General features: G+C 42.7%; 1 protein-coding gene across 3 annotated transcripts; it reads left to right on the top strand.

Moving 5' to 3' along the window:
- Positions 1 to 1227: 1227 nt before the first annotated feature.
- dpf2 (D4, zinc and double PHD fingers family 2) lies at positions 1228 to 23994 on the top strand. 3 transcript variants are annotated; one of them, XM_031572053.2, is made up of 13 exons: positions 1277 to 1324; positions 2448 to 2511; positions 4107 to 4267; positions 4748 to 4855; positions 5830 to 6011; positions 6347 to 6439; positions 6988 to 7072; positions 8532 to 8573; positions 12536 to 12676; positions 19271 to 19402; positions 19661 to 19773; positions 20159 to 20240; positions 20534 to 23994. In XM_031572053.2, exons 3-13 carry the CDS (start codon positions 4135 to 4137, stop codon positions 20614 to 20616), a joined length of 1194 nt encoding a protein of 397 aa, XP_031427913.1. In that variant the 5' UTR covers positions 1277 to 1324; positions 2448 to 2511; positions 4107 to 4134; the 3' UTR covers positions 20617 to 23994. The 3 variants fall into 3 exon arrangements, with proteins under 3 accessions (XP_012696906.1, XP_012696908.1, XP_031427913.1); XM_012841452.3 differs by lacking the exon at positions 2448 to 2511 and having other exon boundaries at positions 1228 to 1324; XM_012841454.3 differs by lacking the exons at positions 2448 to 2511; positions 8532 to 8573 and having other exon boundaries at positions 1228 to 1324.

The following is a 23994-nucleotide window of genomic DNA, read 5'->3' on the forward strand; positions in this document are numbered from 1 at the left end:
TGGATTTAGAGGGAAGAGGGGGGCAAAATAAAGAGTATTATCCTCCAGACACTCTCAGGATTGTTTGATTATGTGTCTCTGCATCTGTCTACTGTTCAAAAAGCTCTCATGTGAGAAGTAAATAATTACAACAGTCACATAGTGCCCACTAGTAACAATAGTTTGATGTCAATCAATGATAGAGAGAATAAAATAGTTGGTATTCCCACATAAAACAGTTAGGGGTCATTGTTAAGGACGCAACAATATTCAGTGATTTATTTGCTCTATTTAACATTTCACTTGGAGGAGTAAAATGTTGTTTTTGTATATATCAGAGCTCAGTATGCCAGAGCCAGTAAACAATGGAGCAGTTTCTTACCACATGCAACCACACTTAACCACTGACCAGTGGTATCTGCTATAACATGATATTTTTTCTACTTAACTAATATTCATTCATCCTTAGGCTACTTACCATTACAAATACCTTGTATGTGTCGATATACTTGACCAATAAAGATGATTCTGGTTCTGGTTTAGCCTATGTGCATGGTTTGCATCAGTGTGTCTCGTCATATTAATGGGACACGCCCTACCCTGGTAGTGAGTAACGATACTTACTCACACGAGAAGGAAAAACAGGAAATGTCCTCCCCGATGATAGCTCTGCAGGATGTGACTAAAGCTCCGGGGTCGGGAAGGTCCAACTGAGAAAGCACAGTAATCTTGTCCTCTGTCAAAGATGCGAGTCCTCAGAGTGCTTACTTTACAAAGCTCAGCAGAGCCTCCTGGCGGACACATAATGATACTACACAGGCGAATGGAAAGTGCTTGAAGTTGTTCGGTATAAGTTGTAGAAAAGATAAATCATCACTTGGTCCAAAAGGCTGTAAGTAAATTGGGTAGCCTATTTATGTCACGTTCGGAGGGAAGCAACTTCACACGTATTGTACTGCTTCACGCCATAAAATGCCAGTCCTTCACCTCGAGGTCAATTATATAGGTAACTTATTGCCAAATCCAAACATTGGGGATGTATGGAAGACCAAGTCCTGTATTTTGTGATTAGCGCTTTGTTTAATCAGTTTTATCGAATGCTTAGGGGTCAAAATTGTATATTTACATGACTTATTATGAACGCGTTTACACTGGCTTATACTATATCTCTTTATACAAAGTACGAATATTTTGTCACGCTACTGTCGATGGCAGGTCCCACCTCTTTTCCTGAGTATCGTGAGCTTTTTTGAGCTGATTCTTCCAAGTGCGCATGCACTCAGTTGCCCACTGTGAAGCGTAGGCGAACCAGGATGGCGGCCGTCGTAGAGAATGTTGTCAAACTGTAAGTGTTTTTCGCTAGGTACCCGTGTGAAATGAGCATATTCTGCTCTATTTTAACAGAGGTACGTTAGAATGGAAAGGCAAACAGATGTGTTTACTTGAGATGTAAAACCGGTCTGTTCAAATAGCCAACATTTACGGCAGTCGCCAGCTGCACTCGCTTTCTACCTTCCTCAACGTTAGCTAGCTATCATAGCTACTTGGCTTCAATAACTAACTCGTTACTTACCTAGCTAGCAAGCCTGACAGCTATTAAGTGCATGTTGGACAATAATAACGCGATTAGCTATTTAACTAACCACCAAGTTCTACAAAATTATGAAATGGATGAATGCGATAAATAGTTATTACCTGTTATAAAAGTGATTTGGCTGGCTAATGTTAGCTACGTTGTCGAGAACATCGACTACGAAATGAAGGGGTTGTGGTTGGCTCGGTCATTGCTGTCAGGCGTTCAGCTGCAGTTCTCGGAGTTGTTAATATCCAAGGTGGTGTCACAGATCAAGTCGCACTCCAGTTTACTTACTTGGTAATTAGTGTTACCTTGGGGGAAATTGCACATTGTCTGAGGGGTAAACTAGTTATTGGTCAGTTAATTATTGTTCAGGTTGTTCTTCCATTTGCGGCCATATTGGTCCTGTCAAAGACCTGGAAATATTCAACAACGTAAACACTTAGCATATGTTAGCTGGTTAGAGAAACTTCACCTTGGCTACCTAACTTATCCAAATAGTGACTAAGTGTTTCCTCTTGGTTGAGAAGCTGCTGTGAGATGCAACGTGTCCTATATAGTGACGTCTGGGGAATCAGATTTAGTGTGTTTGGTGTGTTGTATTTTCAATATTGTACTGCCTAAATTCTGAATGAGTAGTCGAAAGCTGTCTCCAATGTCAGCTAGGATACCTAACGTTAATGCATTTTGGCGTTAGCTAAGTTAGCTTGATAATTAGCTAACGTTAAACAGATTATGTCGCCATGTTACTCGTTGCATAATGTGGCGTTTTGGAAGAAATTCGGGGTGTTTTTATACATAAAAGTTTGGCAGATTTGTAATGACTCCAGTTCAACCATGGTTGGCGGAATTAAGAAAGATAAGTTAAGTGAAAATGTGTAATTCCTTCTAGCTAATGTTAACAAGAGCGACTGTCTCGGGCTACAATCTGCAGTGTAGTGGTGGTGTTACAGGAAGTAAGTATGTATAGTTTATCTTCCTGACGTATATTATCTAAAGTACATTTTCCTGTATGAATTACATAGGCAATACGTGCATATAGTGGTATAATAATTTCGTCCCATGTAACAGAAGACTGTTTAGGTTATCACACTCTGAGGTAACTGATGAGCTATTTATAATTATATATTTTTTAACACCAATGAAATTCAAGTCTACCAATAGCAAGTGGGACTCCGTACCACCAAAAGAGACTTTCTCTTCCTCCCTGTCAGTCTTTAATCTTTTAAGTCAGACACATATTCATCAGCAGTGGTTTAGCCTGCATGGTTCAGTCATCTTGTGTTATTCCATCACCAGACCTAGCCCCAAACCTTCACCAGTTGTATGTGTGCTAGTTAATTGGGGCTTTTTGTTCATGCTGACACAAGTGAGAAGAGCATTGAGAGTTGGAGCAAGCAAGTGGGGCGGCGGTAGTGGTGCAACCCCCCTGGACTGCGTTTTCCAAAAGCGTCGTCGAGCAACCACCGTGTTAAATGTGAGAGAGTGTTAAAAATGATAGTCTCTCTATCATTTAACTATGGTAGTTGTTCATCAACACTTTCGGCGAAATGCACCCCTATAACCTTCCAGGCAGTTGGCTGTTGCCAGGCCAACAAAAGAGCACCTGCTGACGCATTCCTCCCTCTGGCAGAGTCCAGGGCCACAATGACACAGTCTGGTTCCCTGCTGCTGCTGCCACACACACACACACTCTCTCTCTCTCCCACACACACACACACACAGACTTACTCTCTCTTTCTCTACCACACACACAGACACGGTCATCCACGCTCACGTACAGGCACTCATTGGCACACATTCAATTGTCAATTGTTCAAATATAGTGTCATATGGATGTACACCTGTGGACACACACTCACTCACCAGCTCAACCCCCCCCCCCCCCCCACACACACACACTGTGTCAGCTGTTCCTAGCCATTGCTTACATTGTCATTCTTTTTCAGTCTCTCTCACCCGCTTTCTCTCTCACTGTTTGAGAGAAGCCCAGCTGAAACACAGCCTGTGATGATGGAGCCAGGCAGTCCACAAACGCCTTTGAAGTGTAATTATCTTAAGCTGATTTTAGACATGAGGAGATTGGTGGACCCCCAACCCCCCCCCCCCCCTCCCAGTCATGGCTAAGCCAGAACAGCGAGCTAGGCAGACACAGAGACCAACTCTGGCGTGTTGGAGGAGGGTGACATTGTTGGCCTACTCCTAATCAGAGGGAAGAGACTGTTATGGCTCAGTCTGGGTAATTTATATTGCCTGTGAGACTTTTGAAAACTGTTTTGTTTTTGGCTTGCTCGACTAATGGGTCCCTCATCCATCGTTTCTTTGCCCTTTGTGTGTGTGCGACTGTGTGTGTGCGCGACTGTGTGTGTGTGTGTGTGTGTGCGCGACTGTGTGTGTCCGACTCTGTGTGTGTGTGTGTGTGTGTGCGACTCTGTGTGTGTGTGTGTGCACATGGCCACACTCTTGTGCATGAACGGGTCATCTGGTTCTGTGTTCTCTTTGTGTGATTGTGTCCAAATGTTTTGTGTATGTATGTGTGTGTGTGGCACAGGCTGGGAGAGCAAGTCTATAGAGATGCCATGGAACAGTGCCATAACTACAACGCCCGTCTGTGTGCGGAGCGCAGCGTCAGGATGCCCTTCCTCGACTCCCAGACCGGAGTCGCCCAGAGCAACTGCTACATCTGGATGGAGAAGAGACACAGAGGGCCAGGTGAGGGACACACACACACACACACACACACACACATAAACATAACAAGAGCTGGGAGTAATGTGCACTCTTGATAGGTCATATCCTGGAAATGTTTCTTTCCACAGTAGAATAGGTCCATCAGACGATCTCATTAGTCTTCTTTGTGCTGTTCTGTTTTATGTGCCTAGTAAATATGGCAAGGTTCAGTAGGAGGCTTGAAGGTCTCCTAGCCTAGTGTTCACCAGCATGTTTCTGATGATTATAAAAGATGCCATTATCCTGTTGCCTTTGACCAACTTAAAGCCATGGATTAGTTTAGGGTTATGGTATAGGCACAATGTTTTTTTCCCTTGCCAGTGGTTTAGATGCCTATAATATTTTTGTATTATTTTTAAATCTCTGGTCAGTTACGTGTGCAACACTGTCAGAACACACTTTTTAGGTGGTTAGGAATTTGTCACTAAAACCGTGGGCTTGGGCCTCTGTCTTTCTCCATAGGTGTGGCCCCAGGGCAGCTGTATACTTACCCAGCCCGGCGATGGAGGAAGAAGCGGAGATCCCACCCACCTGAAGACTCCCGGCTGGCCTTCCCCACCCTTAAGACAGGTAACCCACTTCCATGTTCCGTGCCATGCCATGCATGGCTGGGGCTAAATTCCATTCAATTGTGGTTTCCCATGGCTGTATTCCATTACTGAGACATGGCATTTCATATAGGATCTGCTGTGCTGTAGTGTGTCTGTGCTCATATTTGGGTGGCCTATGTGTTTTTGGGAGGTGTGTACCTGTAGCTCACTTAGTAGGTGTTTAGTGCTAACACTTAAGCTTGATTTATACTTATTGGAAAGGGCCGCTCAGCATACGGAGAGTGTCGCTCATGTTGCTGTATTTATCCTTCAGTGAACAGTCGCCTCCGCTCAACGGGCGAAAGCAATGAAGCAAACGGCGCGTGCTGTCTATTTAGCCAATCACACTTGTGCGACACTATGTGACGTAGTCAGCGACAGTAGAATTTTCTCTTGGTAGCAGACACTTCCAGGCGACGGTTAAAAGTGTCGACCAAGACGTCATTTCTGTCGCCGACGGTTTTTAAAAGTGTCGCCAGACTAAGCATAAATTGGGCTTAACTTCAGGGGTTGGATTCCCAGGGAGAGTATGTTTATATGTTATAGAGCATATCCCTTACCTGTACTGTATGTGTCATTGGGTAAATGCCTGCCAAATGCATACCTGTAAACGTGTTGGTGTGTACGAGCCTGTCTTGCCTGTGTTTTTGTGGTTAGTGGGTACTGTTATAACCCTTTATTGTGAAATTCTTCTGTCCTGCACTTACACTGAGCTATGATCTACATGCGTATTTTGGTTCAGTGTGTGCATAAGTGATAAGTGCCTAATAATGTGTTTGTCTGAGCCAAATCCAAGCCTGCTACAGCCTGCCCTGTATTTCATTGTGTTTAAGGTTGTATGTATTCACGTTGAATTTTGTGCCTTATTTGTCTGCCTGATTTTATTCTCTTTTGTCCTGTGTTGTGTGTGTTTGTGTCCACATGTGTGTAACCTCCTCCTGCTGTTCGTCACAGAGCTGGACCTGACCCTGAAGAAAGACGCCCTTTCCTCATCAGACGGGAGCAGTCTTGAGGCGCTTCTGAAGGCCGAGCCTTTAGACAAGCGGGCAGCGCTCGAGCTCCGTGGTCCTGAGGACGACCCCAGTGGGTCGGAGTACAGCACCGGGAGCCTTAATACGTCCACACGCGTACGCAAGGTACCCGAAATATCACGTACAAATATTGTGTTGTAGTGCAATTTGCCTGATCACCTTCTGAAGAGGTGTGGTCTGTCTAAAACTACATTTTACGTCAGGCCAGTCATTACTAGGTCTGCCCTGATGTGTAGTTATATCTTTAGGAAGGAAGCAGACACTTCCTTCTGTTGCAGCCGAGTTCAAACAGAAACCAGTAAGAACATGTTAGATAACTATGTCAATAGTGATAACAGACAATTCACCAGCATGCCTCAAGGTAATGTCTCATATGAATGTCGGGGATGGTTGCTACTGCTTTTGGAGATTCATGAGGGTTTCTGCCTGTCCCTCCGCAGAGAATTATAGAACCTGACGACTTCCTGGACGACCTGGACGATGAAGACTATGAGGAGGATACTCCGAAGAGACGTGGCAAAGGGAAAGGAAAGGTGAGATGGGAGTGATCAAGTAGAGCCCGACACAATTCTGCTCACTTACATGATACGATTGACCCTGTAAGAGTCATTCATGAGTTTAGCCTCATGTTTAGACCATTTTTGGCAGTAAAGGAGTCTTGATGGGTAATGCAGGAGAAGGGGTCGGGATGGCTTGAGCTGCTGGCACATTGGAAGTGTGGATGTAGTCGGTTCGAAGTAATAAAGGTAGCAAGTGAAGAGGAAGCTAATTAGAACAGGAATTATTTTCATTAGTTAGGTGAAGGGGCATTTATGGCCTCAGTTGAAACCCTTTGGAAGTGTCACATTGCAAGTGTGGATAGATGAGAGGTAGAGGAGGGTGATTAGACTAGGAATAATTGTTAATTAACGTAGTGATTATGACCTGAAGGTGATTTCTCATTAAATGACCAGAACTGAGCTGTGTGGACACAGTGATCATATAGTGAAGACACTGGTGAAGGTGGGGATGTGTGCAATAGTTATTGGAGCTGAGATAAATATTTACAGTGATGACGTGCAGGTGCTGCTCTTTCTGGTAGGGTCGTGGGGTCAGCAGCGCCCGGAAGAAGTTGGACGCAGCAGCGGCTGCACTTGAAGACAGAGACAAGCCCTATGCCTGTGATAGTAAGTATATGCACACCCTAACACACACATGCATACGTATACACCATAGTGATCTATATGCACACCCTAACACACACATGCATACGTATACACCATAGTGATCTATATGCACACCCTAACACGCACATGCATAGTATACACCATAGTGATCTTCAAGGGTGGGGACTCCATTAGGGGTAGCTCACGTTAACATAGGGTGGTGTGTTGGGTAGTCAGGTAACAATCCAGTTGGCAACCACCTCTCTCCTCCTTTGTACTTCTGTCTTTCTTTCTTCTTCTCTCTTTCTTTCTTTTTTTCTTGCTTGCTTGTTTTCTTTTTTACTTGCGCTCTCTCTCTCTATCTCTCCCTCTCTCTCTCTCTGTCTTGCCCTCTGTTTATCTCTCCATCTTTTTATTGCTATAATTGCTTTTGCTCAATACCAAAAACTGCTAAACCAAAGAATTGTCTGTCTATCATTATCTTTTTCTGTCTATTATCCTGTCTGTCCTGAACATCATCTGTGTCTTGGTTTCACTTTCTCCCCCTTACCTGTCTGTCTGTCTGTCTGTCTGTCTGTCTGTCTGTCTGTCTGTCTGTCTGTCTGGTTCCATGCACATTGCCAGTAATAAGTGACACCATGGTAGAAATTTGAGCACTTTTTTTAACACCAGTTTATATCAGGCATACATATTGATGTTGTGTTAAGGTGGGTTTACAGTCGGTAGAACATGTTGTGGTAGTTTTAAACAGTTAAATGAATAGTCTTTCATAGTGCATTATTTGACTTCCAATACATACAAATTTGCACGAAAAGACTGTTTTGAGTTTATATACTAAATAATTGTATAGCTTACTACACTGATCTGATTCATTATGATGCCTATAGTTGTCGTAGCTGGCGTCTGGGTCAGAGTTCAACATATTTGAACTCAGAGGAGCATGTCGAGTGACATTGCCGTTCAGTGACTATAGGTGGGAAAATCTGAAAACCATAAACGGTCTGTCATTTGTTGTAGTTTTTTTGCTTGTTGTTGTTCTGCAAGCTATAAACCCACCTTTATTTTGTAGTGGTCAGTTCATTCAGAATATTTTTATAGCATCTACAACCAGCATATTTGGCCAGTGACACATTTGCCCTTAGGAAAACTTGAGTCAAGCAATCACAATAAGTATCATTTAAAGATTCTCTCAGAAGCCTTTCATTTTATTGCTTCACAGGTTACATTTAGACAAGCACAAATCTGTCCTCATGTGATGCCATTATTAGTCAGGCAGCCCGTAGGCCATCTGAATGAACCTAACTGTAATCACTGTATTCTATACACTGTTGTCTCTTTTGTTCATGTCATAATAGTGTGCAGGTTTTTCTTTCTTTCTTTCTCCTGATTTTCGGTATGTGGGTGTACGACTCTGAGTCCCTCTGTCTGTGCTCTCTCCCTTTTCTCTCTCTTTTTTTTTGTTCTCTGTTCTCTCTTTCAGACACTTTCAAACAAAAGCATATTTCAAAACCTTCTGAACGAGGTATATTTCTCTCACTCCTTTTTCTATTTTTCTCGCCTTGTGTCTGCTCATCAGTCTGCTTGTTTTGTCTCCTTTTTCTCGCCTTTTCTTTTTCATGAATGTTGTTTGTGTGCATTTCCCCTCTGCCCTGCATAAGAAGGGCACAGGGAATATCCCTTCAGTGACACCCCCCAGATTGATAGACATAGACCCGTCCCCCCTCACAGTAGCGATGAAGTCCTTAGACTTAAATGTGATATGCTTATGGTTAGATTAGCATTTACCTCCCTGGTAGAAAGTCGTAGGCCTTGATTTTGAGTAAACTCAAGTGCTTGATGAGATTTAAAGCTTTATTTTCACAGAGCTTTCTGATGCATCTTCAGTAAATATTGCATGGTATGACAACTGTGATGTGTGACCTTGCCATACTACATGTAAAGTCTTAAAGACATAAGAAGGGCTCTTAATTATTGGCCTTTTAATTCAAACAGCCCTTTCTTCTGTGCATTCTACCAAACTTCCTTAATCTGTTCAACGCATTTGTAGCTCTCCACTCAGAGCTGAAACCAGTAGGGCAGCTCCGCTCCGGTTGAGAAGCAGAGAGATGAGCTTTAGCATGTTGCAGCATGACCTGGGAGTCCCTGGGGGCATGTTAAATCACACCTGAGTGTGGCTTGGTGCTGACGCTAATTCCACATACCTAGAGGAGGAGTGCTCCTACGTTAACGAAAACGGATGGTGTCCTAATATATCTGTGCCTAACATAATCAGTCTAACACCCAGCAGAGTCTGCTATGTTAATGTTTATAGATCAAATTGTGTTGCTGTTATTGACCCCCCCAAGCTGTACTGTCATCAAAGTCAAAAGTCATAACTGAAGCACATTGGAGTTGAGTGTGAATTTTTTTAATGGAAAATTCTGTCAAATTCGACCTCCTCACGAAAAGAACGATTTATGTAAGCCAAATGTACAAGATGGGCGCCACGTAGTGTAGTGGTGGAATGGGTAACAGCCATTCACTCCCTTGTTCATTTACCTGTGTTTTGTCATCTTTCAATCTCATCTCTCCTGTACTTTCGAATTGCCTGCATTAGATCTCTCACTCCCTCATCTCTTCCCTGTGTTTTTGCTTTAGGAAATTCCCTTAAACTCCTCCATCTGGTCTTCCCATGCTACGTTCACCAAAGCCTCCCTTTCCTTTTCACCTCCATTTGTTCTCCTTAGAGTGAAATAGTGCCTCTGCTTTTGTTTCAAGCTGCCTTACACACTGGTCAAGGCTACACTGACTGAATGTGTTGTTGGGAAGGAAACTGAGGGAGGGAGGGAGGGAAGAAAGAACAGCCAGTATTTTCTTTGGATCTGTGTGTGTGTGTGTGTGTGTGTGTTCGTGTTCGTGTGTGTGTGTGTGTTTTCTTTGGAAAAGGATGGGAGAGCAGCTTGTTGGCAGCCCTAACCCGAGAGCTGCCACGCATGAGTCTGCTTCACAGAAACTTCCATCCTTACCTGCTTTTCATTCCGAAGCACCGATAAATGAAGAGACTGGACGGGCTGAAGCAGTTTGGCCGTTTTTTAAGCTTTCGGCAATCCCCTTCACTAACATCAGAGTACACAAAGTGAAGGAGATGTAGACAGGATCCCATTTTAGGGGAGATTATGAGGAGATCTGGTATGGCCATCCAGTGGATTCAGGATGTAGCGAGGGAGTGGCTGAGTACATGTAGAGAATGAAGGAAGAAGAGAGGTATAAGGAGAGGGTGTGATGGAAGACGGACTTCCCAAAAGCTGGGTTTTGCTGAGGGATCTGCTTGGAGGCACCGACCATCTCAAGTGGTTGGTTTTCTCCCTTTTCTCATCTGGGCTGATTTCACTGTGTTAAATGTTGCACAGAGATGAAGGACAACTTGTTGGTGTTTGTGTATGAGTCCGTTGTCGAGCTGTTACTTTTTGTCAGAAAAATAATTTCTGTGATCAAAGCACTTAGAAGAAGTTTAGAAAATGGAACACAGAGCCTGTTGTCATCTGTCGCATCCATCCCTGCCATCTTGTGACTAACCTCCATCTTTGCCTGAAGCTATCAGCAGAAGACTGCGGCCACTGTGTCCCTCTCATAGCTGCTCTAACCACCTCGCCGCTAACACACATCTTTTGAAATCCCCTCTTCTAGGAAACCCTGTAGTGACATCATCAGGTAGAGGGTTTTTAAAGACCATCCAGGATAGCAGTTGATGTTTGCACAATGTTTTAAGTGAGGCTCACTAATGAATTTTACAGAAACGGCACCAGTTGAATCGATGTGAAAGAACACGTTTCTTTCATTTTTTTTTTCTTCTCGTTACTATGCGTTGTTATGCTTGTCCATCTAGTGTCAACAGCTTTTACATCTTTTGTCCACATGCAATTATTAAAGGGCCAGATTACTGAACAAATCAAGAATGTGTTTTCCTGACCGTCTGCAGATGTGGTATGAGTTTTCGTGATTGCTCCAAATAAGCAGAATTAGCCGCTGGCCCGTTGCCTTGCCCTTGTTTGTATTACTTTAAATGGCAGAGACCTGGTGCAAACAGAGTTCCAGCATAGTTCACAAACCGTTAACATTTTTTACGAGAACAAACCACTAGAACAAAATGCTTGTAAAACGATCTTAACAACTGGGACGACATGCCGACACAATTATCCTCTAGTTTTTGATGGATTGAATCATGAGTTTGCTAGAATCTGTATTGATTGAATATAAACGTTTTATAGATCAGCCACTGAGAGAAATGTTGTTTTTCGAATGGCGGTCTTAAAGCATGCCTCAGTTGCAACTACTCATTTGATGTAATCGCTTGAAATCAAGCATTTGATGGCCTAAGTGCAGTAATGAATCGCATCATTCAAAATAAGCTTTATGATCAGTCACTTAAGTGTTTCATTAAAATGTTGAACAACCCATGTGTTAATGTTGTAACTGAGGTGCTGAGAATTAGATGTAATTGATCAGATTGACTTATCGATTGATAAGATTGACTACGCAGTGAGCTGTCAGAGCAACTTGTCTGTGCTGAGTTAACCAGATTCCCTGTGGCTCAAAAGACTTGTTTACTGTTAAGTTTTAAAGTGAAATGTACTTCCTGAATCAAGGATTTTGTGACCAAATTAACTTGTGAACAGTTAAGAGGATGGCTATGAACTTCAGCTTCCAAAGATAAAAGTCCAATTTGGCAGAATCCGTCTGACTGTTTTTATTTTGCCTATCTTGCCTGAAGCTCTTTTTGGCACCCTGTAAAGCTGGAACCACATTCAATGTGGCTGATGAGAGATTTTGGCAGGGCGGGTCAGTATTGATGTTTGCCCTGCCTGGTGATTTTTTTTGTATTGGAAGACAAACAAAAGTTGGCTGTCCAATGGCCACAGGGTGCAACAGGTGTGCCGGCGGATGTTTTTTTGTTTGTTGCCATAGGTGCATTAAGTTTGCAGTCATTTGCATGCCAGTCCTATCAAACAGTGAAACAGACTTGGCTTGTGCCTGACCTTGACCTTGTCAATAGTTTTTTTTTTTATAAGGTTGGTTTGTTTGCTGGTTTTGTTTTGTTTTGCAAGTGGTGGAAACCATCCTCTATTGACAAAGCTCCTTGCTATGTGTAAACATGGTTGGCCCCTGTGCACACACAGAGTTGGAAGTTATCATTAGTACAATTAACTAAATGGAGAAAAAAAATCCCAAATAGACATAGTATTCAAGACCTGTTGTGTTTAGCAATGATTACACTTGATTTTTCATAACTCTCATTTTCCATGTTTAAGAGCAATTACTGTCAGGAAATCCACTCTTAAAGAATGAGTATGGACCTAAAGTGTAAGGATGTTTCAGAGAGTGTGTGTGTGTGTGTGCGCGTGGATGCCTACGTGCGTATTCACTAGTGTGTGCTTGCATGTGTGTGCTCACAAGCTAGTTTGTGTGTGTGTGTGTTTAAATGTGCACATTTTTGTTGGTCTGCAGTCTGTGGAAAGCGCTATAAGAACCGTCCAGGTCTGAGCTACCACTACGCCCACTCTCACCTGGCTGATGAGGAAGGAGGAGAGGACAAGGAGGAGGCGGACCATCGCACATCAACCCCACCCCAACAAGAGGAGCCCAAGAGTGAGTGCCCAATCAGAATAAAGTCGGCCAGAGCAAACATGCCCATCGAAATCAATTTTTCCCCCCAATTGCTTTCTTAGAACATATAGAGTTTTGTAAGAATCAGATGAAATGAAAATCCTTTAGAATTCAGTGATACTGTATGGGCTAAGTCTATACTTTAAGCCCAGAGGGATTGCTGACCGAGCACTTAATTGACGCGCTTGTTAGATGTAAAATAAGTTCCAATTTTGCGTTCTCTTTCTTGGTTATGCAAACTTTATTTCTCACAATAAGATCCAATCCATAAGCATGTCCATACATCCAAACTTGCATCTTATATACATGTAACAGACCTTTGCAAATACAAATGAAGCGGTCAAAAAGGTGTGTGTGCTCTCCCTCAGTCAAGCAACACCTGATACCTGCATGAACCTTCACACCTATATGGTGTGAGCCCAATTAAAATGGAGCGCCATCTAGTGTCCCACACAAGATTAAAACATGAACCCAAATGGCTCCTACACACTGGCCCCTAATTGTGATGGCCGACAGACATAACAATTAAAACACATACCAATGGGAGCCATTAAGAAAAGTGGGCAGAGTGAAATCACAACTAAAGACACTCCACAAGTTTGAAACATTATCAAGGTAAAATTACACAAGTTAAGGCTAACCTATGATTCATACAGCATTCATACATTCATACAGGTCATTTTGTTCAAACAGTCCGGGTGGTAAAGATGGTTTTCCTTTCATAAGCAGGATATGGTTAGGAGTCAGGGGTTCGAGATCATTTGGATCATCGGTCAGTTTGGTGATGGGTCGGTCGTTTAGCATAGCCTCTGCCTTGCACATGGATATCCTATTAACCATGGCTGATGTACACTCTTCTCCGGAACTGCTGTTGTTTCCATGCAAAGGACCATTAATAACCCAACCTAGGGCTGTTTTCATAGCATATGGGCCATCGCCTCTGCTGTTGACAACCTCCCAGGGCTCCAACATTTTCGGTGCATTGCTTCCAATCAACAGGTCAACATTAGCCATTATGCTGGGGATTTTAATTTTTGCTAGGTAAGCCCATTTTGCCAAATCTCTGAATTTACCAGCATTTTCTTCTGTGTGAAGGTTTCTGGGAGTTTATAGAAAAGGTTGTCATTGATTCCAGACACCTCCAAGCCTGAGACTGAGTATGCTGGCACCACTCTTTCCTGTCCCATGGTTTCTAGGAGAAGACGAGTTGGTCTTCCATCAAGGTTGAGCCTTCGCATGAGCTGCTCTGAGCAAATGTTGCGGAGCTTCCAGGATCTAGGAAGGCATACGTTTGAATTACTTTGTCTCCCTTAATGGACTTGACTTGGACTGGCAGGATGGGAAGCAGGCAACGATCCCTTCCGGCCCCTGTACGATCACAAGTTTTCGGGGATGCTGTAATCACTTGGGCCCCTGACTCCTTGGCGGGTTCTGTAGGTGCACTGGCTGTCTCTCTCCTGTCGATGTGAAGTACAGTGGGATGCCTCTGTCCGCAAATCGTACAGGTCAACCGCCCCTCACAGTTCCGACTCCAGTGCCCTGCGCATAGGCAGCCAAAGCAGAGTTCTTTCTCTTTAAGAAAGCTTAGCTTGTCTCTGTGTTTCATCTGTTTGAACTGTTGGCATTGCTGCAATGAGTGGCCTTGAGTGCAACACGCGCAACCTAGTTCCACTGTAGAGTCAAGTCCTTGTGACGCATTCCTCCGAACTCCAATATTATTCATTGATTCCATGGATGCAATGTTTGTAGCAAAGCTGTTTGCGTTGATCCTATTCCCTTGATCGGACTTTGGCCTATTAGCCTTTGGAATGAATGAATTAAAGGTTGTTAAGTCACTTATGTCACCATACAGGGGGTCTGATCTTATTCTGACATGTCTTTCTAGGAATTTCACCAGGTCTTTGAACAGGGCTCTGTGTTCGGTTTTCTCCAGTTTGTCAAATGCAATGGTTCTCCATCGCTCTCTGAGCTTGAATGGCAGTTTAGACATGATTGCCCTCATATTAATTGGCATATCCAACTCTTGCATGTACTGTAATTCCTCCATCACGTTACAACAGCTGCGTAGAAAAAGAGAGTAACCCTGCAATGCGCTGACCTCTTCAGTCTTTATTATGGGCCAGGACAAAGCCCTTTCTATATATGCCACAGCAATTCTGTACTTACTGCCGAAATGTTCACACAGCAGCTGCTTTGCTTTAGCATAGCCATACTCAGGTGTCATGTGAAGACCGCTACAGATCAGCTCCCTTGGCTGACCCCTAGTGAACTGTTCAAGGTAGTAGAGGCAGTCACCCTGGCTGGCCTTCTCCTCCACTCCTTGTTCAAATGCTCTCATGAAGGAAATATACTGCAGAGGATCTCCATCAAACAAGGGGATATCTCTTGCTGGCAATGATGATAGGCGTTGTTGTTGGACGAGTGCTGATGTTATTTCATTTTGCTTTTGCATTACTATGAGAAGGTCTCCAGAGTGACTTTGATCTGTTGGTTGAGTGTTGGGATGGGAACGTTCCAGAGTCGACGTCAATGTTTCCCTTTCCAGTCTATGATGGCTGTTAGAATTAGTCCACTCCTTTGGTCGAGTTGCAAGTTGTTGGCTAGCTCCCTGAGGCGGCCTTATGGCTGTTAATGGGTTGATGGCTGCGGGCAGCGTCAACTGCTGGGTCTGCTGGGGCCTGCTTAGGGGTAGAAGATTGAATTTCTTTGCCAATGGGTCCAATCTGTTTACAGGTGCCATGTTTCTAGTTCCTCTTTCCAGGTAAGAATTAATTGCATTGGATACCTTTGACCGGCTATCAGAGGCCTGTGGCACAGCAAGTTTAGCTGAAGACTCGGCAAGCATGGTTTCCAGTTCCTGTTGTTCCTTTTTCCTCCTTATTTGCTGTTCTTGCTTCTCCAAAGCATGCTTTTCCTTTAACGCCGCCATACGGACAAGCAGTGCTGCCTTGTCTGCTTCTATTATAACTATTGCGGAGGAAGTAGTGCTTGATCCACTACTGCACGCACTCTTCCTGCTTGAGTGTTGGCTGCCTACATTTGAAATACTGTCATCAGGGTTGATGCCATCATCATCATTAGATACATTTTGTTCACCACTTGATACCCATAATTGCACCTGTGTGATACATTCAGTTATGTTCAACATTTGGGCTTTAAACCACACATCATGTTTCTCTTGTTCAACCTCAGGTAACATACTAATCACAGAATCTTGAACACTCTTTGCTTCATCACATACTTTAAGCAGCTCATTAAAAGCACACTGGACCTTTCCCTTTTGTATAAGCTCTTTTATCTTTCTTTTTAAGCGGCTCGCTTTGTTAAGCTTAGCCCTCCTATCCTTTTGCAATCGTTCAATTTTTTCAACAAACGCTTTAGCAGTTAATGTTACAACACGTTTTTCTTTGTCCACTTGCGCATTCGCGCCATTTGCAACATTGTTCGAATCAGCCGGTGGCCCAGTGGGCTTGTCTGCCATTTCGTACATCTCAGTTCAATTGTTAGCAACAAGTTCGCAACAAAGTAACGTCAAGTTTAGTGATCCTCCCCAACCCGACTGTCACCAATGCGTTGGATTTTTAGCCCCACAGTGTGTACACGAAACTTGAATGGCCATTCATTTAGTAGCGCTACACATACCTCACGTTGGGCGCCATGCGTCTGATGAATTTCCAGTTGGCTTTCGAAACGAAGTGTTGATTTCTGTGCTGGTGGTAGATGGTAGCCTTTAGATTCGCAGAGACGTGAAGCAACGTTGACTCCAATACGAACGCCGTCCTCGCGCTGTCCACGGATGTGTGGTTGTTGGCTGGATGAACAAACGTGATGTCCTTTTCTCTACAATCCACGATTGCATACAACGGCCTTGGCTTGGTTCGAACGCGGCTGTAGCCTAATCTACTGCGTCGGTAACGTGGAGCAGTATACCTTTTTGACTTGTGTATGGGCTAAGTCTATACTTTAAGCCCAAAGGGATTGCTGACCGAGCACTTAATTGACGCGCTTGTTAGATGTAAAATAAGTTCCAATTTTGCGTTCTCTTTCTTGGTAATGCAAACTTTATTTCTCACAATAAGATCCAATCCATAAGCATGTCCATACATCCAAACTTGCATCTTATATACATGTAACAGACCTTTGCAAATACAAATGAAGCGGTCAAAAAGGTGTGTGTGCACTCCCTCAGTCAAGCAACACCTGATACCTGCATGAACCTTCACACCTACGTGTATATGGTGTGAGCCCAATTAAAATGGAGCGCCATCTAGTGTCCCACACAAGATTAAAACATGAACCCAAATGGCTCCTACAGATACTGTGTGTCAGTGTAGGGCCAATGCAATTCAATTTCATTTCATTTATATACAGTACCAGTCAAAAGTTTGGACACACCTTTATTTTTTTTAAGTGTTTTCTTTACTTTTATTATTTTCTACATTGTAGATTAATACTGAAGACATTTAAACTACGAAAAAACACATATGGAATGATGTACTAAACAAAAAAAAGTGTTATCTACCATCTAGAAAATAAAAAAAGTAAAGAAAAAACTTCTCAAAAAATGAGAAGGTGTGTCCAAACTTTTGACTGGTACTGTATCTCCAAAACAATCAAATTGTCTCAAGGTGTTTTACTGAGCCCAGTGTGACAGGGACAAGGAAAAACTCCCTGATAACAGGAAGAAACCTTGAGCATTCAAGTATTGTAGAACAGCTGACTGGGTATACAGTGTGCGTGTAAGGTTACTATTAAAAGGATAAGTAGAGAAGTGAAACAGAACTATGTCGATGGTGGCAGTTATTTACATTGCCGGTAAAGGCTAGCACAGAGTATGGGGTAGAATAAGTACATGACAGTGTGCTGGGTAGGTGTAGGCCGAGGGTTTCTGCAAGTAGATCAGGTGGAGAGACTACAGCAGCATCCCACAGCGAAGATAGTCTAGACTAGGAGAGGAAGAAAAGAGATAAATTGAGTGGGCAGAGCTCGGCTGCCTAATATGCGTATATGTACTTAATGGATATGTTGATGAGGAACAATGGCCCTCATTCTCGAACATTTTCTGAAGTTTCTTCTGAAATGTTTCTTACGGGCTTCGGAAAAACAACGTAAGCAAAAGACATCCGCCAAATTCATGCACGCTTGAAAATGTGGTCCTACGCAGCAGAAGTTTTCTGGGCTGTGCTCCCCTGGAAGAGTTTTCTTAAATTGAAAGCGCGTTCTCGTGCTCCTGAATTTGCATACATACACGCCCTGCCAGCTCCTTATAAGGGCACGCAACCGTAGTGACGTGTGCAGTCGGAATCGACCGAATCTACACGAAAGCAACTCGTAAACGAGTCATGTCAAAGCGGAAAGCATCACCGTCGAGTAAACGCAGATCTAACTTCAACTATATATGTCTATGACTTGAACGGTGCAGAGATGGACTGTTGCAGGATGTAGATGTGTCCATTCTATTCCACTATAGCTATATCAACGTGATTCAGTTTAGTGCTTATTTATTTATTCACTTACATTTGCAGTGTTCGTGTACATTATATTTAGTCATTTAGCAGACACTTTTGTCCAAAGCGACGTATAAGGGAGAACAGTCAAGCTACGAGCAATAGAGACCTAGTGTAACAATAAATACTACTTTACATAAGAAATAGAAAAACGAAATAGGAAATAAAAACGAAGTGCAGGAATGTAACTGCTATAAGTGCAAGTTAAGCACTAGTCGAAGTGCCAGTTAGGAAGGGAGGTGCTCTCTGAAAAGTTGGGTCTTCAAAAGCTTCTTAAAGGTAGAGAGGGACGCGCCTGCTCTGGTAGTGCTAGGCAGTTCGTTCCACCAACGTGGAACTACTTGAAAATTCTGGATTGCCGTACTTGCACAGACGGCAGTGCCAAACGACGCTCACTAGACGAGCGCAGCATTCCGGTGTAGTCCTTTTATTTATTTTATGACATCACGGTGCCTCGTAGAATCATGACTATAGGCCTACATGTGAAACGTAATTGTTAATGATACTTTAATCCGAGGATCTGTAGAGTTGATGTGAACGCAATCACCAACGATTTCTCACAAATTAATTAACACGGAGAGTTTTCTTAAATGCGTTTCCTCAAAAAACCACAAGATGGCCCACGGGGCCATCTTGTGGTTTTTTTAAGGAATCGCATTTGAGAAAACTCTGGCCGAGTTACGACTGCTATTTCGAGTTCGGAAAGTCTTCTGAAGTTCAGTGCACATCCCAGATGAGAAAACTTTCATGAATGCCAAATGTTGTCCTAAATCCAATTCCTCTTAAATTCCTCTTAAATTCTTCTTAACTGCGTTCGAGAATGAGGCCCAATGTTTCCACAGCCATCGGCGTTTGCGAGCATAGGTCACACTATAAGAGAGAGAAAATGTTTTTAGTAAACATCAACTTGATAAACGGACGAAGAGATACATTTAGGTAAACAGTTAACACACGGATGATTGTGTTTTTTCAAGGTCTATTTTTGTAACTTCGTAATAGATTGCGACTTTGGAATTGAATGTTTAGTAGAGTACAACTGATGTAATAATTGTTGTGCTTTGTCCCTCAGCACCGAAGAAAGGGCCTGACGGTCTGGCCCTGCCCAACAACTACTGTGACTTCTGCTTGGGCGACTCTAACATGAACCAGAAAACAGGCCAGTCAGAGGCGCTGGTCTCCTGCTCTGACTGTGGACGTTCAGGTCAGCACACCTTGTGGTGTTTAAGTTAGCCGTCAAGAAAATGATTAATAAATTAAGTTGTTGTTTTTCTTATTATTTATTTGTATTTCGTTCTTTTGAGCTTGCAATCTCAAATACCCTTCACTCTTATTTTCCATTCAAAGACTGAAGTGAAGTATGCTTTAATGTCCAAACATTACAGTTTGTGACTTGACATTTTTCTTCTCTCTCTCTGGCTCTCTTTCCCTCTCTTCTCTCTGCCCCTTTCTCCCTCTCCAGGTCATCCCTCGTGTCTGCAGTTCACGCCTGTGATGATGGCTGCGGTGAAGACTTATCGCTGGCAGTGCATTGAGTGCAAGTGCTGCAATATCTGCGGCACATCAGAAAATGATGTCAGTTATTTTCACTTCCCCTCTTGTGTTCTTGACAAATGGCTTGACAAACTGTTACATGGCCTTGCTAAGACCTGCAAACCATAACTGTCAGATCCCAAAGGCCTGTGGAGGCTGTGTTCAGATCATGATGGGGGATGGGGGGCTTTACTGTGATCTTCAAATTATCTTAAGCTTGGCCCCCCTGGGCTTCTGTAGCTTCCCCATCTCTTGCCCATTTCAAATTGAAGAGGTCTATTTCAATGCGTTGTTACTGGGCTGTTAATAAGCAAGGGAGGGTGATGTTTATCCTGTATGTTTTGTTTTTGTGACCTGTTGATTGTTTTTTTGTGTGTAGTCCAGGTGTGTTGTGGGTAATGTAGTGTTTGTGACCTTCCCTCTATAGGACCAGCTGCTGTTCTGTGATGACTGTGACAGAGGCTACCACATGTATTGTCTCAACCCGCCTATGGCAGAACCTCCGGAAGGTAAGGCACTCAAACACAGTTACTGGTGTATATCATTGCCAGTATTAATTAAGGTGGTTGATCATTGCTGTGTTTCTGTGTGTGTATTATGCATGAACAAATGTACATTGACATTTCTAAAGCAATTGAAGTATTCGGTTGTAACCACTGGGGAAGCGGTGAATGGGTAGCCTCTAGCCCTCTAACTCAGTTGCTGTACGTCAACTTGCTGCTGACTAAGACTGTGTATGACTGTGTCTACTAAGTTCTTCCACCAAGAAACAGAACACTGTTTGATCCCCTCTCTACCACAGGGAGCTGGAGCTGTCACTTGTGTTTGGAACTATTGAAAGATAAAGCCTCCATATATCAGAACCAGAATGCTCCGCCATCGTGATGGTTCCCCCCTACAACACCAACCCAGGGCTTTTGGTTCCCCCTCACATCCAATGACGGAGTTCTCCTTGGTCTGACTGGGAAAGAAACCTGGCAGGGAACTGTTCAGATGAGAGGGGGCTGAAAAGGGAAATCTACTTCACCCGACCGCACAGACAGAAGGAAAGAGACAGAAAGGGAGGGAGGAAATGATGTATGCAGAAAGCGAGAGAGAGAGAACCGTTTCCCCCCCTCCTCCCACTCTTCTCTTCCGTCTCTCCACCAAGGCAGGTTTGATCCCAGTATGACTGTTACACAGCTCAAAGTTCAAACTACCCACCGCTTTTGTTTTCAACTACTCAGCCTTTAACGATATCAGACATACAAAAAGATACACACAGTAATCCGAATACTCAGTAACTCAAGTACTTGACTGATATGATATTACTCTAGGATATATTCTGCTTGCAGTGTCCTTGAAGGGTTTCCACAGGTGGCGCTGTAGCCTGTATCACGAGTCCGTAGGTTTCAGGTGGGTTCACCAATGTGGAGCTTTGTTACACTGCATCCGCAAAGACAAATAGACACAAAACTGTAGCACTCTTTCGCCAAAAAGACCGAATCCACGCAAGGTTCCAGAAACTTTAAACCGCTTTGGGGTTCTTGAGGTTCCACCTCTGGAGGTCAGTTTTTTTACGTGGACTGATATCATGGATTTGAACTGGTTTGGGAGTTTTATTTACCTGATATACTCTCTAAGCCTTGATCAGTAACTGATTGAAATGACTTTATTTTCCTGAATACTAGGGATTCTTTGGTGTGCATTGTGTGTCCTTACAAGATCTGTGTAATGTTATTGGCCAAAAATGGCTTGTTTTTTTTTTTCTAATCACAGGCTGCTATTTCTCCTCTTTATGTTTTCTGCAGCTAGAATTGATATTCTTGATATTGATGGTGTGGTTCAGGCCCTCCAGAGTGGAATCCCAGGCCCCGCCCTTCTGAAATCTTTCTGCCATTTGCACATAGAAAACGTCAATAGTTGAAACCAATCAGCATGCCAATGCTTGTCCTTAATAGGAGAAATGGTTAACATGTTTTTATTTGTATATTTATATATTTGTATAGCGTATAAAAGCTTTGATGTATTTAAAAAAAAAAAACTATCTGAAATGATTAGAAATAGTTGACTTCTAACCATGTGTGCTTGTCAGTTTATCTTTATGCAGAGTAGCATTATACACCAGTTTTAGAAAGGACCCAGATGAGTGAAGCACTGACACTCCCAATGGCTTCGTACGTTTACAGTGAGAACATGGGGACAAAGCAAGTGTAGTGTAGTGTAGTGTAGTGTAGTGCAGTGAGGCAGACAGCCCCTGGAAAGTGTTTCCCATCATGTCTCCCAGGTGAAGAGAGTTGCTGGATTGGCTTTTTAAGGTTCACTTCAATCAGGAAGTGGTCATCTGCCATTGAGTCATAGTCAAAGATTGGCTGCAGTGTTTGCCATTAATGTATATTACATTTCCCCTTACTTCATGAACTATAAAAAAAAGTACTGAATTACACCTGCTGCATTCAGAGACATTGAATTGGGTGTAAAACTATGGGGTGGCTGATTTGCCGTTATATGTGTTTGTAGTTTTCCAAGTGCCCCCTTGTGGCTTTCCTTAGTAGTTGTGTCAGGCACAGTGATGAGAAACTGGCCCAAAACTTTGGTCTCCTACAATGCAAGATTGTCTGTGACTATCGCAGCAAGATTTCAATTTTTTTCTGCTAGCACACAATAATTCTACTCTATTGTGAACTGCTTGGGCTCTAAACACATCTGAATTTGAAAACTGTTACCTGCCCAAGTAAGCATAAGGCCGCTCGCTTGATTATTGCAAGCCTAGTAGGAGAATTCACTGAATATCTGATAATACCTTATGATCTGGTGCGCAGTTTAAGTTTTAAGTTAGGTCAACCTGTTTTAAAAGATAAATGTCTCGGCGTGGGGTAAAACACATGAGCACTAATTTTGACCTACCGTTACTTAATCAGGAAAGGACTTCCACTGAAATTTAGATATGAAGGTTAAGGCAGGTCACAAGAGGGGTACAGGCTGAAAATGATTGATGAATTATGTATTGAAAGAAATGATACTAGCTCAGAATTGCAGTCAAATCCCATGGACATTGAGACTGTTGTAAACAGACTGAATAGTGTTCAACCTTCAAATATTCTCTCTTGCAGTGATTAGTCATTCCTCTCACTATAGCAGTGTACCTTTTGATTGAACATTAACATTGAGCTGATCAGGGTATCCTATAGGAAAATATTTGTCCCATAGATGGTTTGGTTTGTGATTGGTCTGTTTACACAGCTTCACCAGTAGGGGGCCCTCACAGCCTTGGATTCCAGCTTATAGCAGACTTCACTTCATGTGTAGCTGTGTAGCATTTAGCTGGATCATGAGGCTGGAGAAAGGATAGAATTGGCATAAAATTGGCATAGATCTTTTGCGACTTGTGCCTGAATTTTAATTGCATTAATACATTGCCATTTTAAAATGTAGGTAATTCTGGAGGAAAACAATTGAGGGTTTTGATCACAGATCAAACCGAAATCTCAACAGCAAATGCCTGTAATTAATTTAAGTTATTTATAATGTTTAACGGGAGCTGAAACATGCATCCTTGAACGAGTTGGATTCATCATATTTATAAAATGTATTTGGTCTGGTACATTTACAGTTTAGTTATGTACATTATGTGAGGTTTTTTTTTGTTTTTTTCCCCCCAGAATCTCTAACCACTATCCACAACGATTGTCCGCATTGCTTAGCCAGGTTTTATATACAGTAATTATGAGACACTGTAGCATCAGTAGAAAAGTGCAGAGAGAAAGTCCATCAATGTGCAGATTACACAAACTCAACTGCAGTCACCCAGCATGCACACAGTTCTGGAAGACATCACATGTGGCATATATGGCAGATATACGTGTATCAGAATCGGCAGCAGTCTGGGTATAGTTATGTAGATTCATAATCACATATACAATACACATTTTCATCTTGAGGTATAGTCACTGCAGGGGTAACTGAGGTGTTGATGCATTATGTAATATAATTTAGCTTATCTGTCATGTTATATCAGTAGCCAACTAACCATATTAAAGCATTAAAAACATGTATGCATTGGTTTTGTTTCTTTCTTTTTTGTATTTGTTTTTAGAAACAGTGGCCATGGAAATACATCTGATTGTTTATTTGAGCTTTTTCCCATCTATTTACTAGGTTGGTGTTAAACATTTTTAGGGGTGTGTTTGGTTTTCATTATGGAATGTTTTGTTTTTAAGGTACAATTGTTTTGTTTGTTTGTTTTTTCCAAGAAAATAAAAAATAAAACCTCTCGGCACTGAG

This window comes from Clupea harengus, chromosome 8 (assembly GCF_900700415.2).
Source record: "Clupea harengus chromosome 8, Ch_v2.0.2, whole genome shotgun sequence".
NCBI lineage: Eukaryota > Metazoa > Chordata > Actinopteri > Clupeiformes > Clupeidae > Clupea > Clupea harengus.